General features: G+C 43.4%; 1 protein-coding gene across 1 annotated transcript in view; it reads left to right on the top strand.

The window, feature by feature from the left end:
- The window catches only part of LOC311358667 (receptor tyrosine-protein kinase erbB-4-like), a 200,688-nt gene that overhangs the window by 100,553 nt on the left and 86,336 nt on the right, over positions 1-13,799 (top strand). The window contains exon 3 of the mRNA XM_084478779.1: positions 1,043-1,229. Within this exon, the coding sequence (XP_084334905.1) occupies positions 1,043-1,229 (187 nt within the window). The remainder of the gene's footprint in view (positions 1-1,042; positions 1,230-13,799) is intronic.

The raw sequence follows: 13,799 nt of genomic DNA, 5'->3' as shown, positions 1-13,799 counted from the left end.
TTATATTTCCAGAGAGTTCCTTACCAAGTCTTTGAAGGAGCTTTATGTGTTGTATCCCTCAGTTGTTAACAGCTCTACATTACTAAGCACTGCTCACTTGTCTTCATATTTATATTTTTCTCACAGACTCCGACTAAAAACTTTGTAAGCATTCCATTAAAATAGCAAATTAGCAGGCTGTGGTAAAGCAAGATGAGCTGGCTTCTGACTAAAATAATTGAATTTGCACATTCCACCCAACATTTTATTTAAAATAATAACATGCTGTTTTATTGTGGTTGGTCATTTTAATTGTGATCCTTTTATTTGTTCCTCTTTCGTCCTGGGTGTGGTGGAAGACACGTGGCATGGAGTATGACGACATCTGTTGGTCTCATGAGTACCCTAATAGTATATCATATACCTCCACTTGATAGGCTTAGCCATGTAGATTACATACATACAGGAAAATACATGAGTGCAATACTCAAGGGGAAAATATGCCCATATATTTAAAGAACCCAGTAACCATCCCGCAGTGAGTGTGATTTTTTCTGCAGCAAGCAAAGAGCAGGTCTATCCCAGACAAGTGACTTGAGCAACACTGTTTTGACTGCAACACAGTAGCAGTACTCATTAGGAGGGACACTGACAATGACTCGTCTAACGGAACATGTCTGATCGAAAACAAGAGGGTCAAAGAGGTCAAATCCATCCTGGGAAAGCAACGAGGGAAAAAGTGGAAACCAGAAGAAAATGTGTACTTCAAACTAAACGTTTTATCCCAGGTGTCCTACTGTAGCCTGTCCCCAATAAAACATAGAAACAACAACACATATTTAATAATAATAAACTGTAACATGGGTTACATAAGTAACCCCCTACAAGCCATACAATCCCTCTGGGCTTTAGCTCGGTTCATTCGTAATTTTTCTGTTTGTTTTAAAGGTGACCTACATGATGCACACCAATATGCTATCACATCTATACAAATGAACTAATGTTTTTCTCTCTTTCTCTTTCTCTTTCTCTCTCTCTCTCTCTCTCTCTCTCTTCTTTGCAGTCCATCCGGGAGGTGACTGGCTACGTGCTGGTGGCCCTCAACCAGTTTGACTACTTGCCCCTGGAGAACCTCCGGATCATTCGGGGAACCAAACTGTACGAGGACCGCTACTCACTCGCCATCTTCCTCAACTATCGGCGAGACGGAAACTTCGGTCTCAGACAACTGGGGCTGAGGAACCTTACAGGTAGAGGCTGAAAAACTTTAGCATAACTCATAGCATAATTGTCTTAAGTCATATTTTGGCCAAATTGTGATATCTAACCTAACTCTAGTCTCCTAACGCTGCTGTTTCACTGCACTGTGCCTCATTGGCTATATCCTAAGCCAATCAGAGTGCTTAATACATTCCATAATCACTATCTGCCCAAGTCATCTATTTGACTTATAGAAGTTGAACCTTAAAATATGCACTTATGCTGTGAGGCTAACAAAATGTAAATAGCAACATTTTGCTGCTTGTCTTTTAGCCAAGTGTGTTGTATCATTTATTTGCTTTCAAGTCGCAGATTCTGCATGTGCATTTGATAAGACAAAGGATATCATGTACAAAAATATGAACCATAAGTAGAAGCATTCTGCTCTCGTGTGTGGGTTGCGTTGCTGCTTCTCTGAGAATTCTACGGCCTTTGGGCTGCCAGGTATTGCCTTTACACTCTCAGTTCAAAAGGTCAAAACAAAGCGAATGCTCTGCACCCGTTTAAAGGATACATGGAAATACATGCAAATAAGATGAATGAATTCCACACACCGAAGCTCAAGTACAGCCTGCCTGGAGCAAGGCGCAAGGGTTATATGAAAGAAGAGAACTCACAACTCTGATCATTCTGTGGCTTGATTGTTGTTAGTCGACACAGAACAGAGACATCACTGCTCAAAATGGTAGTCCATGCTGAAGTCACATGAGACAGTATTCAACATAACAAATTGTTACAGAATATAGAAAAAACGGATTTGATGATCGATAAAAGAAGCAATATCGTTCTTTCCGTACCAGCTACTGTTATTTTGCCTTGGCTTACCTCTTTTGTGTTTGATACATTTTATTTTTATTTTTGTTATATTTGTTTTGCTCTGCACTCTGAAGCACTATTCTATCCTATAGATCCTATTTATCCTATCCTTGTTCGGTGACGAGCAAAGTGTGGTTTAAACGGAAGGAAAAAACCAAGCTAGCTGTAATTCAACGTCATATGTTCAGTGTATTGTACTGCATCGAATTCAAGAATATAGTCTGCATAAATCAGAAACACAACTCATAGTGCTGTGTAGGGAAAGAGAAAGTGCATCCACTGAAACTCACACACGTATTTGGAAAGATCTTTCTCTTTTCTCCTACTGACAGTAGGACAGCTCTGTTTCTTCCATTCACCTCTAAATAATTAATTTCTTTCTCATTGCTTGCTTCAAACAGCTTTTCCTGGTGCCCCTTACTGTGCCCCCTTACTGTCAGATGGATATGGAAAAACAATGCACAAGATATTCACCGCTGGACATGCAACCATGTTCCTTACTTGTATGTATGTGTGTGTGTGTGTGTGCATGTAGGTGTGTGTGTGTGTGTGTGTGTGTGTGTGTGATCCTTCTCGTATATTATGCTACACTCTTAGAATGGTCGCTGTGGTTCCTGCACCACCAGACTCTTTGCCAGTATCAATCCTTTTCATTCGAGTGCCAAGTTCAGCCCTGTGTTGGGGGTGCACGCTCACAGGCTCACATGAGACGTCAGGCGGCTGTTTGAAGTGCCGTTTGTGGCCTCCAGCCATCCAGCTAGAGGCTAGCCCTGCACAGAAGCCATGGCCTGAATCCTACTGCTGCTGCTGCTGCTGCTGCATTTCCTTGCCGTCTCATGCTCTGGGCTTGTTTACATGACCTGCTGCAGACATAGTGAAAATGGATTAGAGTATAGTGGAGTAGTGTAGAATGAAGTACAAATAGAGTTAACAATAGTTTTGGTAAAAAAACTGGTAAAAAAATTTGGTAAAAAAAAAATAAATAAATCGATAAACAGATAACGTAATTAATTTACCTGCAAAATATACCTGAATGTTCGTTTCGCATGGACAGACGTTTTGGAAACCATGTCAATACACTGGGGAATCTCAATTCTCTGCTTTCCAATGCACTATTGATTCCCAGAGCAACAGTATAAAATGAAGTTAACTCATGACGAATTAGAAAAGGCGTGAGTATTGTCTCAAGTTCAACCCTCTGGTTGTAGTACAGAGTTGTAATGCCACTCTGTCTATATTGTATGGGAGTATCGTACACTTTTTTTTTTGTTTGTTATGTAGCTCCGTCTATTGGATTGTAGTGAAGTATTGTGGGAGTATTGTACACTTTTTGTTTGTTATGTAGCTCCATCTATTGGATTGTAGTGAGGTATTGTGATAGAGATCATATGGCCAGGATCCTTGCCTATACGCTGCCCTACACCAGCTCCCTTCCACTTCCATGTAGTAGTACAGTCAGTCTTACAGAACCGAGAGCGCCCCGACCTATCAACATAGAGGTCATTGAGGCCCCTGTCACCTGGACCCCTTATCTCTGAGGGTCCAACATTGACCCCACTCATCCACCCAGATTTCAGGACTATCACTGCACCCACGAGACATGTGGTTCTCAACCGCTCTAGCCATTCGACCCAAGTCACAACCCAAAATGATTTACAATATTTATTTAGCAATATCTGTAGTCAATGTTGACTGCTTTCTATTGCGGTACAGATCAAATCAAATACTAAAAAAAGGCTGGCCAGCATGAACCTCTCTCTTTGTTTACAATAATCATACTATCATCGCTCCCAAAAGCCCTCCCACTCACACCACCCTGCCACCCAAGCTACGGTTGTTCCTGTCACACAGTGGCACAGCCAGTTAGAGTGGACAAAACACTGTAATCGAGTCGATTTCATTCTGGAAGCATTCCGCCTACTAACTTGGAGTGGCTCAGTCACACTGCGACTTTATGGTTTGGCATGTGCTCTGCGACCCACTCAAAATGCCCACCAGTTGAGAATCACTACCCCACACGCCCCCCCTCCCCAACCTGATTCATCCCAGGCAGTCCAAGAAACTGGGGCAGAATCACTTAATAGCTGTGTGATATCCAATTGATTGAGTGTGTGTGTGGGTGTGTGTGTGTGGGGGGCTGCGGTGAGGGTGGGGGGGGGGGGGGTAATGCACTCTGTGGGATTTCCATGTGAAGTCTCTGGCTCATTGGAACCCTCTGGAATGAGCTGGGGATGGAGCCCCCTTCGCTGCACCTTTCCATCAAGCTTAGCTCAGTTATCCTCATGAATATGAACAATACACACACACACACACACACACACACACACACACACACACACACACACACTCTGTCTATAAGGAAGTTTATATGTGAAAAAGACAGATTGTGTGTGTGTGTGTCATTTCAGTACACTTAAGATCCAAATTGACTAAGCCAAAAGTTTATAGACATTTGTGTGTGTGTGCATGCATCTGTTTGTGTCTCTCTTGGTCTGCTTCCCTGTACATCTCACCACATCCTATCGCACTAACCTCCTACTACCTGATTACTTAACCTTCTAATCTTACGCAATACTCAATATAAAGAATGAAAAAGTGAGTTTTTCTGTGAAGGCAAACTGCATACACCCTGTGGACCTAAGCCTTCCAGTGAAATGCTATGCAGCTATTGTTTTTGCTCCCCTTAAACAAAACAAACGGAATTCTCATCAAGGGGTAAACATGAAGGAGTGTGTGGTTTTCACACACCCTATGTAGTTCCTTTCTGTCCTTCATATTCTTCTATCAGACTCACGGTTGTTCAATGCGATTGATTTATTTCCCACTTATTGTCTGCGTTTAGTTCTTCCAAAACAAAGCATTCAATTCGAGGCCCCATCTGCTGAACGTCCCTCTGTCGCCCGTCATGTGCGAACATACACATGCCAAGGAAACATCTATTTTTTCGCTGTCCATCTGCTCTCCCTCTCCCCCCTCTCGCTCTCTCTCACTCTCTCTCTCTCTCTCCCTCTGTATTTGTTTCTTTATCACTGTCTTTCTCTGTTTCTGAATACATTGTACCACACAGTCTCTCTCTCTCTCTCTCTCTCTCGCTCTTGCTCTCTCTCTCTCTTTCTCCCGCTTTCGCTCTCCCTCTCTCTCTCACTCTCTTTTTACTTTCTGGCTGTTGCTGCTGCCCCCTTCTGTACCCATCTATCTATGTGTTGTCTTTTATTGTTTGTTGTTACAGAAATATACCCCTGTTTTTCTTTGCTTGATGTTCTACTCCCCCAGTACTCAATGTGAAACAGCTCCTGATCTGTGTGCGCATTTAACCTAGTGTGGGAATCCACCAGCAACCAACTGAAGGGAGTTTGTTTGTTCGTTTATTTCCTTTAGTGCAGTCCTCGAGGTTTTATCTATTTGGTTCCAAGAGATCTGAACGTTCCTTAACGGAGAGGCTGGGGGTGGATTCTCCGCGACGGGCAGGTTTACATCTGTACGCCCGCCCGCTGTCTTTGGTGAGTGACATATGAGGAAGAGGACGGGGTGAAATCAAAGTCGTTACTTGTAGAGAAAGAGCGGCGTGTGTGAAGAGGGAATGTAGGGGGGGAGGTGGGGGGTGGGGGAGTTGTCAGATCCGATCCCACCAGACCGTGCTTTCGGTTCCGCAACACAGTTGGCGACGGCTTACAGCCGCGCTCTCGCCTTGGCAGCCCGCAGACCTGAGGTCTCCTCCAATTGTGTGTTTAATTGATGACTTCCCATGCAATTACTCCCGTGTCACACTCAATATTTCACCGCTTCGGGGAAAGGGGAGAACAGGGAGGAGAGTGGTGGTGCTGGTGGTTGAGGGGTGGTATGGGGTCCTTTTGTGAAGGACAACATTCATATTGTCACATTTCTTCACTATGCTGTCCCCTAATGTGGATCCCAACTGCCTGGCCTGCTATGAATACCCAAACCCAGTGAGTGTACGGGCTAAATGGATTGCCCTGTGATACGGCCGCGTGCCCAACAGACATTGTGAGTGTGACTGTAATCATGTTACATGCATTGTGGGAATCATGCCAAAGTTAACAATGTGAGGGAATACGGCGGGATTGTCAAGAAGATGGGTCAAATCCCTTTCATAGATATAAATGTTAAACAAAGCCTTATTGGGATTGGGCACATTTATGTCTCAGGTAGCGTACCTGTGACATAAATGCGTACCAGAGCTGCATCTACATACACTAGGATATAAGACAATAGGACATACTTGTAATTACGTTACATTACGTTAACAGGTTTTCAGTGTTTTGTCAATACCTTTCTGTATTTGTGAAAATTCAATTCTTAATCTCGGATAAGGTCAACTTGAAAACAAAGAAAATTCATGAGATGGGATTTTGAGACGTTGTTATTGTCACAAATACAATGTGGGGATTTACTGGTTTTCCATTTTTCTTTTGCAGCTTTAGCCAACCATAACGGTCAAACAAAGTGTTCTGGGTGCATTGTTGTCTTTTCTTTTTTGTTCTCTTCTTATTAATAAAGCTGTGTTTGAGAATTCATTAGCAGAAAATAAACAGAAAATAACAATCATCTATGTAATGTTAATCGACAACCTTCCCTGCAATTGTAAAGATAATAACACAAAATAAATAGGGCTTTGGTGGTTCTTGATAATTAAATCAGTATGTGTCTGTCTAGATGGCGTATCATTGACATTGTGAATGGATGAAGTTCAAGCCTTTCGAAACGGTATTCATTAAGATATAGGAGACGGTTAGAGCAAGTGTGGCTGTTTTTGATAGGAGCAATACAAGGTGTAAAGGTACAGTCGGTATTCGATTTCCTTATGCTCACCACTATGGGATCTGTCGTCAACATTAAATAAAACGTTGTAAAGATTGAAACATTGGCTTCATACAGGACTCTTCTCCCCCTAACGCTGAAGCATCATTTTAGGGATTATTTAATCCTTAAAATTATCCCGGTCATACATTTCCATTAGGTAAATCAATTTCTGTATGTAACTAGTTATTTGGCAGATTTGGCAGATGCATGGGTCTTTAGCACTTATAATTATCTCATGATTATACATTTAACGATTAATAAAGATTGTATTTTTTATTAGGTGATCATTTGTGGAGAAGAGATTCTATAGTAATCTATTAAATCCAATGCTAATACAAAGATTAGCAACAATGTAACAGCTTGTTTCGGGAATCCCTGCCAATTAAATAATTGCCTCATGGTTAACAAGTGCTGTTGGGGGTAATCTAAAATCTCTTAAGATTTATGTTTTTGTTGACTTATGGCTTCCTGATCACTCTGACAGACTGCCACCCAACCGTTTCATTATTTTGCTTCAAATAAACATAATCTCTTCATTGCAGAGTAGATGTGGGGTGCGTTGGTGACCACACCAGCCACCAGTGTCCAGTCCCGGCCAACGCTTGCTGGTTTTCCGGTGGTTCGAAGGCTGGACTGCCATCCCAAGCAGGTCTTTAATGTCACGGACAGCCCTGAGCCAGAGCTCAGGAGCGGCATCCAAAGTGAGCGAGAGAACAAATAAAAGCGGAGACTTGACTGGCAAGCTCGGGCCGGTCTCAAAGGCCACAGAGGGACATGCTGCTTTGCGCAGACACTGTTAAAAGCCTGAAAAAAGGGGACACCTGCATACTTTGAGCAGATTCTTGTCAAGGCTTTTAGTAGTAATGGAAGTAAGACGTTCCTCGTGTACATGTACAAAGAGTTGTGTGTAAGCCAGCAGCACTAATTGCCAGGCCGCCTAAAATCCCCAAGCACAGCGCTGGCATCTCCTCCTTCTCGGTATCCTCTCCACCTTGTGCCAGAAAATGTCCGGCTGATGTGCTTGTAACGGTTCCATTTTTGTTTTGTTTCATTCAGGTAGCGGGTTGTATTTCTTTTATGTCTTTTCTCCACAGCATTTTTGTATGTTACCTTCAAAAAAAAGTCTGGACAGGTCCCTCAAAAGGCTGTGCTGCAGCGAAGAACTTTTCATTCTCAGTGTTATCCGTTTATCTTCAATAAGTAAGCATGTCCTAGTCCTTTGTTTGTTCCAGAAGTTGAAATATTAATATGCTTATTTTTGCCTACTGGGCCAGGGTTTGCTCCCTGGCCCTCAAATTTATTTATTTCCGCAAAGCCTTTCAGGTCTAGCTGCCACTGGTATTTCACTGTGTATCTTGTTTATTTAAAGTTCATTGCTGTGTTTTAAAATACTCTGGAATTGCCAAATCCTACTCCTCTCCTTGTGGATTGATCATGTTTTTTAGAGAATCTTGTAGTGCTTAGGTGACTTCTGCATACCTTTGGTCCACAAGCTCCAGCCATCTTCCGTTCATTCTGCATTCCTTGCATGCACTTCCGTGTCATGTTACCCAAACGTTTCAATAGGTCAAAAAGACGACCTTGATTATGCGAGTCTTACGAAATGTGCCCTTACTGTACAGGTGCTACCTGAGCTCTCTCACTCTCTCTCTCTCGCTCTCTCCCCCTCTCTTTCTCTTTGTTTAATCGTGTTTCATCATCTCTCCTTATACTCCATCAAGTCCCATTTGGTGTGTGTGTGTGTGTGTGTGTGTGTGTGTGTGTGTGTGTGTGTGTGTGTGTGTGTGTGTGTGTGTGTGTGTGTGTGTGTGTGTGTGTGTGTGTGTGTGTGTGCCGATTCCAAAGAGCAAGGTTTTTTTTAATTCAGCTGGCAGGCTGATCAGACACAAACCTTGATAAGCTAAGTGGCCTTCAGACATACACAAGAGAGAGCTGTTATTTACTGAGAATCATGTCCTCCATTGTTCACTTATTGCCCTTAATAGTTGTTGCCAAGTACTTTTACTCTATGACGCAGTACTTTGTTGCTCGTTTTACCTACCCACACTCATCTTTTAAAGCACGTCTGGATGTTTTCATTTCTCCACTCGTACATTCGTAATGTGTCTACCATCTTTCCGCAATTCCCAAACCCTTCGATCAATTCACATGAAGACTCTCAGGAAGTCATTGCATGAGGGATACGGCCTCATTGAATCAATAGCCCCTTATATATTCACTGAAATTCCCTTGGCAGCAGAAGAGAAATCGGTTTTCAAGCCAATCTTGAATGACCGGTACCTTAACACTTGGTAACGGCAACTCAACAGAGGATAGGCAAAATCCAATCTGAACAATTCCCTTGTAACAAAGAACATATTAAGAAAGTAAAATCCTTTAGACTCCAATCCAATTAAGTTTGAAAAATATCGAACCCCTTGCTGGGGAAAAAACAACAACTGCCAAATACATTTCTCTATCACTTCATGATAAACTACACGCAAAAAATAGTGCTTATTTCAAAGAGTTTGTGTCAGGCTCATTTTGTTTTGGATTCCCAACAGGCCTTCGTGGATTGCAAAATGAAGGGTGAAGTAGTTTCACCTTTTTGAATTAAATGGATTTCCTTACCCCCCTTCGTGTTTGCTTCTACTGCTCCATCAGTCATCCTCTCGAAGCACATGCTGAGATGTCTTTTTTACAGTATCCTTTTGTGTTTTATATCCCCAGTGTCATCATGTTGTAACAACACTGATGCATTTTGGGCATGCAGCTTATTCTTCCAAACTGTCTTGACAGAATCCTTTCAGAATAATTGTATCTATTTGCGAGACACCCGACTCGTTTTGAATGTATGGCACATGAAGGACACCCAGGTGGTCACATGACACATGGCCCCCGCACGTGATGCTGTGGTCTCTCAGCCTTGAATGTCACAGTTGCAAATGCTTTTTAAATATGCTCTTTCCCTCTCTACTCACACACACACACACACGCACACACGCATGCACACACGTTTAAAACGTACAATCTTAAAGCATTCAGATCAACTCCGTTTTTTATAATCCTTGAGTGGATTATGGAACAGGCGACAAATATTGCCACGCCGTTCATAATCAGTAACTCGTAGTACATTTTGAAATATCCATACCAAACTCAACTCTGTTCCCTCTAGTATGCACAGGACCTTACACTGCTCAGTACAACGGCTGGTGTTTCCCAGGCCGCCAATTCCCCAAGCCACCGTCTCACCAGTGGAAACCTCATAAAGCATTTTATGTAGTAAAGCTAATGTGGTTGTTCTTTTCAGGTCACCAGTTAAACGCATAAAAGCGCAATCATATCTGTGTGGCACCGCCACCGCCCGTGTCGCTAGGCCACCTGGTTTACAACAGGCGGAGTGATGCGTGACGGAGGTGAGAGGCGTACCCCCCCCCCCCCCCTGCTCGCTCTCTGGTGTCCAAGCACTCTCGCTCAATGGGAGAGGGTTAGAGGTGTAGCTAATGGACGTCTTTCAAATTACAACAGGGTTCCATGGTCAATATGTGGCATTTCCAGCACAGCCCTGAAGTGGTGATCCCTGCTAACACCGTGTTTGGGCGTGCATCTGCATATGTGTCCGCGTATTGTGCCTTTGGTTATATTATACTACCCTGTTTGCATTACTGAACTAATGCATAAATCAAGTAATGTCAAGGTCAATCATTGGAATGATAAAAAAGGTGGCAGTTATGCGTCAGGTTATATTAGCGATTGATTTTTCGTTTCATCACAGCGGGGTGTACACATTTTGTAAGCATGCGATTATAGAGGTACCGAATACAAAAGTACACAGACGCACACACACACACACACACACACACACACACACACACACACACACAGGCAGGAGGATGTCGTCGCCTTGGCAACGGCAGAGTCTGCGTGGGGGCTAGGGGGGTGATGTGTGTGTGGGTGTGCGTGCGGCAGTACAGGCAGATGATGGATGGGAAAGGAGATCACCTATTTGTACAGAAGACACAGGGACTTGCCCTCCTGCGTGTGAGCCAGCCAGTGACTAACGGCGGTAAAGAGTGGTCAGGCCCGCGGCCCGGTGTGGTTGATTGGCACTGGGCTCTAGGCGTGTGCCGCAGCCCTATGACAGCATGGCGTACCCAGCGGTGGTATGCAAATGATTGGCTTGCAGACACACTCCGAGATACTTAGGGATTGTTTTAATGGAAGAATAGACGCCTTGTGTCTACTTAGTTTCAGCATTGCTGGAATGCAATGTAATCCATTTGGTGTGTGGTGGTCGTCGTTGTTGTGGTTTTAGCTGCCAGTCTATATCTAAAGCTTCCGATCCTATTTATTGTATTTATTTTCATGGAAAAGGCAGATGGTTTCCTTTCTCAGTATCCTTACCGTCATGGTTACCTAGCTTGCCTTGTAAGCGTTGTACAGTGTCAAAGCCAATCAGTGTCTTCAATGTGTGTGTGTGTGTGTGTGTGTGTGTGTGTGTGTGTGTGTGTGTATCTGTCTGTGTGTGTAGGCGGTTGGGAAGTTCAAGCAATGCATTAAAAGGCTTCAAAAAACAATTTTTCCACACTGGTCTTTTACTGTTTGTCCTCGCAGACTATCCTCCTCCTATTCAGGGCGAGATGAGAGAAGTGTCCTAGTGAATATACTTCCAGAGGCTGTTCCAGAATATGTTCCCATGGTGTTTAGGGGGGGGAGTTTTTGTGTTGTGTTCGGCCCCTCAGAGCCGTGAGCAGCACTGAGGCGTGTCTGAGTCAGCTCTCTGAAGTCAATGGGAGTGTAGCTCATGGGAGGCTCACACCCCCTACTTCATCTGCCAGAGCAGAGAAACACTCTTGTTGTGTATCTGTCTGGCTATATTTCCTTGTGTGCGTTTCTCTCTATTTTCGTTTCTATATAGGACAGTCCTTAAGTCTGATCAAGTGTTCCCGACTCTCTCTCTTCTGGTGTGTGACGGAGAATACGTCAGTGTGTTTAATAGCTGCTTTACCAGTCGGTCTGTCAGTCTTTGAGACTGACTAGATGAATGGCCAGTTGAAAGTAACTTACATCGTTCCTGCTTGATTTTTATTTCCCATGTTTATGTGTGGTTTGTCTTTGGATTTATTTGTTTGTATTGTTCATTCACAGCATGTATCTCAGCAGTCATTTACTGCTCACGCCTAGCCCCAATTTGGACATTGCAATTCCATATTATAAGGCAAATGAAGCCTCATTTAACGTGCCACTCAGTGGGTGCAGCGTACTTCACAACGTCGCCCATGCAACCCCATATTAATTCATTCTCACAAACTCATTAATACTGTTGTTTTATTTTTTCAAGGGTTTGATATTTGCCTCCCAGACTTAATCAAATTCATCCCCACACAGCAATTAAAAAAAAGCCAAACACATGTTTACCCTTGAAATAATTGGCTGCATGCTTTTGTTCTGCGTTCTTACATTTCATATTGTTTCCCTCTTAAAGGCCGTGGATGGAACCCCATTTCCGTTTAGAGAGGCCCTTCTGCAGGGGCTCTCAAGACAAGTCGGGAATAGCCAGGGAGATGGTGGCATGAACGAGCTAATTAACACGCCATTTTTTTCTACCTAGCAGCACAATCAACAACAAGCCTTTACCGTTAGTCCCCTGTGACCACCAACGGCGCATCTAGCCACTATGCTAATCAAGCATTTTACTGTTAATGAAAAGGCCTGCGTGTGTTAGCATGTTGTTGTTGTTGTTGTGGTCGGCGGTGGTTGTGAATGATTCATAGCTTGGTGACAGAAAGAAGCACCTGAAATATCCCGGAAAGCCTCCAGTTAGAAGAACAACAAAAGCAATTAATCTTGTTCCCAGCCACTGCCTTCAGCTCCTGCCATATCAGCCCGCATGTCAGTCCAGTATGTTAGTGTGATTATTCACAACATTCTGGGGGCACTGACATCATTCTCTCATTATTTTCAATCATCAGTTGCCATAAGAGATTTATTTTCTGAGGAAAAAAGCTTAAGACCACCAGGATTTCCCAGTTCCCTGATTCCCCTGATAACCTGATCTGCAGTGTATGCACATTCACACATACATGCATACATAAATGCAGAGATACAAACGTACATACTTACTTTTCATACGTGTACACACACACACACACACACACACACACACACACACACACACACACACACACACAAGGAATAGGACCCCTATCAACCTAATTTATTTGTATCATTTAATTCAATTCAGTCTTTATCGTTGAATGTCCTTTGGGCTGTACGTGTTCTCAAATGTGTGTGTGTGTGTGTGTGTGTGTGTGTGTGTGTTAGGTGCCACTGGGTTCTCTGGGTTTGGATTATGCGTCTCATCTGTTTCAGACCTGTTCCTGTAATTTGTTTGTGGGGAGACCCATGAAAAGAACCCATGCTACTGTAAATAATGCAAATCTGATAGCAGGCTTCACCTGCTTTATCATTTTTATTCTACCCGCCCCCCCCCATCTCTTTCTCGCTCTCTCTCTTGCTGTCTTCCTCATTCTGTCTCTCTCTTTTCTCTCTTTGTGTTTTTAAGGTTTTCTCCCCCTCGCCCTCACCTTTTCTCTCCTTCTGTCTCCCTCTCCCTTCTTCTTCCTTTTACTCTCAGCAGGAGATTATACTTCCTAAGAACTCATGCAAAACAACAATAATCGGGGAAACCACCCTCCGTGTCCAATCATTTATTGGCCTTCCCTCCGTGCGTGTCTGTCTGGATCTGTGTGGGTGTGTGTGGGTGTTGTGTCAGTGTGGGTGTGTGTGCAGGTGCCTGTGCGTCTTTGGTCATAGGAGAAATGCGAGAAACAGAAAGAGAGAGGTGCAGAGAAGTGGAGACACACTAATGGACAGACAGACGGGCAGAGGGAGAATGAGTTGTTGGAGAGACAGAAAAATATCTCCACCCGCCTCCCCCCCAA

This window comes from Micromesistius poutassou (assembly GCF_964030765.1).
Source record: "Micromesistius poutassou genome assembly, chromosome: 14".
Classification (NCBI taxonomy): domain Eukaryota; kingdom Metazoa; phylum Chordata; class Actinopteri; order Gadiformes; family Gadidae; genus Micromesistius; species Micromesistius poutassou.
The sequence above is the reverse complement of the archived record's forward strand: the minus strand, read 5'-3'. Positions and strand labels throughout refer to the sequence as shown.